The 689-nt window shown below is 57.3% G+C and overlaps 2 protein-coding genes across 2 annotated transcripts in view; one reads left to right on the forward strand and one right to left on the reverse strand.

Annotated features, from left to right (window-relative positions):
- The window catches only part of SRCIN1 (SRC kinase signaling inhibitor 1), a 69,924-nt gene extending 69,750 nt beyond the window's left edge, over positions 1-174 (forward strand). The window contains exon 21 of the mRNA XM_019470898.1: positions 49-174. Within this exon, the coding sequence (XP_019326443.1) occupies positions 49-174 (126 nt within the window). The remainder of the gene's footprint in view (positions 1-48) is intronic.
- Positions 175-593: 419 nt separating this feature from the next.
- ARHGAP23 (Rho GTPase activating protein 23) overlaps positions 594-689 on the reverse strand; it is a 29,750-nt gene continuing 29,654 nt past the window's right edge. The window contains 1 exon segment of the mRNA XM_019470896.1: positions 594-614. Within this exon segment, the coding sequence (XP_019326441.1) occupies positions 594-614 (21 nt within the window).

Raw genomic sequence — 689 nt, forward strand, 5'->3', positions numbered from 1 at the left:
CTCCTCCTCCTCCTCCTCCTCCTCCTTGAATCTTGCTTTTCTTTCTAGGCCGCTAGACCATCTAAAGAGGCTAGTGAGACTTCCCCCGCGGTCTCAGAAAAACCCGCATCTGGCAGAACATCCATCCCCGTATTGACTTCCTTTGGGGCAAGGAACTCCTCCATCTCATTCTGAGCATCCTTGCCAGCTCCACCCAACCGCTCTCCTGCTCCTGGGGCCGGGCTTCTCTCTTCCTTGGGCTCCTCCTCCCTGGGACTTGTCTTCTTGAGGCACCTGGAGGGATCGCCACCCGTCCCTCTCTTTCTGTTTTTTCAATGTCTTGCTCCAATGTGGCCGACCTCGTGTCTCGCCTCTGCTCCGCCACGGCCCGACTTGTGTTTCTCCCCTTGCTCCGCCACGGCCCGACTTCTGTCTCCCATCTCGCTCCACAATGGCCAACCAGCCACTTTCTGTTTCTCTCTCTCTTTCTCCTCCCTTTTTCTTTTCTTTTTCCTTTTCATTTCGGTTCGTTTGGGTTGCTGTTGGTTTGGTTTTTCTCCCTCCCTCCCTCCCCCACCCCGCCGCTCTTTGCTTCTTAAAGAGCCCGCAGACCTTCACGCCACCAGTTTCACCAGCTTCAAGCAAGGAGGATGCCGGGCAGCGCCAGGCCCTGCTGCCCACGCGGGCAGCACCCATCCCACCGCGGAAAG

This window comes from Aptenodytes forsteri, unplaced genomic scaffold (assembly GCF_000699145.1).
Source record: "Aptenodytes forsteri isolate BGI_AS27 unplaced genomic scaffold, ASM69914v1 Scaffold640, whole genome shotgun sequence".
Lineage (NCBI taxonomy): Eukaryota > Metazoa > Chordata > Aves > Sphenisciformes > Spheniscidae > Aptenodytes > Aptenodytes forsteri.